The sequence below is a fragment of the Barbus barbus genome (assembly GCF_936440315.1).
Source record: "Barbus barbus genome assembly, chromosome: 2".
NCBI lineage: Eukaryota > Metazoa > Chordata > Actinopteri > Cypriniformes > Cyprinidae > Barbus > Barbus barbus.
This window is the reverse complement of record NC_136730.1, coordinates 46,243,605-46,245,455: the sequence shown is the minus strand read 5'-3', so window position 1 is coordinate 46,245,455 and position 1,851 is coordinate 46,243,605. Positions and strand designations below refer to the sequence as shown.

Here is a 1,851-nt window from a genome sequence, read left to right as displayed (position 1 = left end):
AAGGTATGAAAAGTACAAATAAAGGAGTGATATGATAGTCTGGCATTAATATTACTGCTGCACTACTGTGATGTAAACGAAGTTTATTGGTAGAATATTAACAAATAGTTGCTAACTACAGCTGTGTCTGGAAGACTGGGACCAGTCTAACCTACAGAAGACTGCTCTTGTTGCCTAGCAACTGTGACAGCTGCCGTTGCGAGCGGCAGTAAGAGGACTTCATATTCAACTGCATAAAACTAAACCACTAAAAACCTGTATAAATATTTGTTCATTAATTGAGTTTTGACTGCTGTCAATGTAGTACACTTGCCAAAAACGGATGATTGCAAATGTAATCAGTGACCAGACACAAATACAATAACAATAAATTACGCACAGTATAAACGCTCCTTCATCGAGTAGATGGGTGGCTCTTAAAAGAGCCTTTGTGGTGTGAGAGTCTCGGGCTGCTCTACTTGGAGCTGGTGTACTTGGTGACGGCCTTGGTGCCCTCAGACACGGCGTGTTTGGCCAGCTCCCCGGGCAGCAGCAGACGCACGGCGGTCTGGATCTCTCTGGAAGTGATGGTGGAGCGCTTGTTGTAGTGAGCGAGACGAGACGCTTCACCGGCGATGCGCTCGAAGATGTCGTTGACGAAAGAGTTCATGATCCCCATCGCCTTGGAAGAGATCCCGGTGTCAGGATGAACCTGCTTCATCACCTTGTAGATGTAGATAGCGTAGCTCTCCTTCCTGGTCTTTCTGCGCTTCTTTCCTCCTTTCGCCGCGGTCTTTGTGACGGCTTTCTTGGAGCCCTTCTTAGGCGCGGACTTCGCTGGTTCAGGCATGATGATGCTGACGAGTCAATGATGAGAGAGAGCCGGACAGAGCCGTTTATTCACGAACCTATGCTAATTTACACAGAGATGCGGATTCTTCTGATTGCGTGTTTACACAGACCACACCCATTAACTCCACTGTGATTGGACAACTCCAAGTACCACGAGCCGGACGAGGGCCAATCATAGGCGGTGAAATGATAGCCCCGCCCACCGCTGCATGTTTGAGCTGCCCACGTGACTAATCTCCCTTTGTTTTAATTCCCGCTCTTTTTGTTAGTCTCAAATATCAGCGTATTTTTTAAGCGCTTATGTTTATACGTTAAGTTACCATTGAGTGAATCTGGAGAAAAGGGCAATAATGATTAGACACTTTATTTTCCTCTGCTGTCCCGGTAGTTTTACTTCTGCTTCAACTACCACGTGATTGTTTTATAAATGACTTAAAGCTCATCAAAGCGCAGCATCAGACAAAAAGACAAGCTTATGCTCCAACTTTGAGAATCAGCATCAAATTCAGAATTAAATTACTTTTGACATTTTCAGATACGAGGAGTTTTGCTTAAAATATAAATAAACTCATGGAAAGGAATATATTCTCGGTGCAACAAGTATTTTCTCTTTCTAAAACAGGTTCATTCACAAACATGGTCTCTTTCTCTGAGAGTGTGTGTGGCTCTGAAAAGAGCCGTTGGGTTTGTTCTCCGGATTGAAGGCGTTTATCCTCCGAAGCCGTACAAGGTGCGTCCCTGTCGTTTGAGCGCGTACACCACGTCCATGGCGGTGACGGTCTTTCTCTTGGCGTGCTCGGTGTAGGTGACGGCGTCGCGGATAACGTTCTCCAGGAACACCTTCAACACCCCGCGGGTCTCCTCGTAGATCAGACCGGAGATGCGCTTGACACCGCCGCGGCGCGCGAGACGACGAATGGCGGGTTTGGTGATTCCCTGGATGTTATCCCGCAACACTTTCCGGTGCCGCTTAGCACCTCCTTTCCCGAGCCCTTTACCGCCTTTACCTCTTCCAGACAT

General features: G+C 47.0%; 2 protein-coding genes across 2 annotated transcripts; both read right to left on the bottom strand.

Moving 5' to 3' along the window:
* Nucleotides 1-439: 439 nt before the first annotated feature.
* Nucleotides 440-829, bottom strand: LOC306885709 (histone H2B 1/2-like; the record flags this gene model as incomplete). Its single annotated transcript, XM_079442428.1, has 1 exon — nt 440-829. The coding sequence occupies one exon, from the start codon at nt 827-829 to the stop codon at nt 455-457; it is 375 nt and encodes a 124-aa protein (XP_079298554.1). The 3' UTR covers nt 440-454.
* Nucleotides 830-1,539: 710 nt separating this feature from the next.
* On the bottom strand, nt 1,540-1,851 carry LOC306885750 (histone H4; the record flags this gene model as incomplete). The annotated part of the gene is made up of 1 exon (XM_079442504.1): nt 1,540-1,851. The coding sequence occupies one exon, from the start codon at nt 1,849-1,851 to the stop codon at nt 1,540-1,542; it is 312 nt and encodes a 103-aa protein (XP_079298630.1).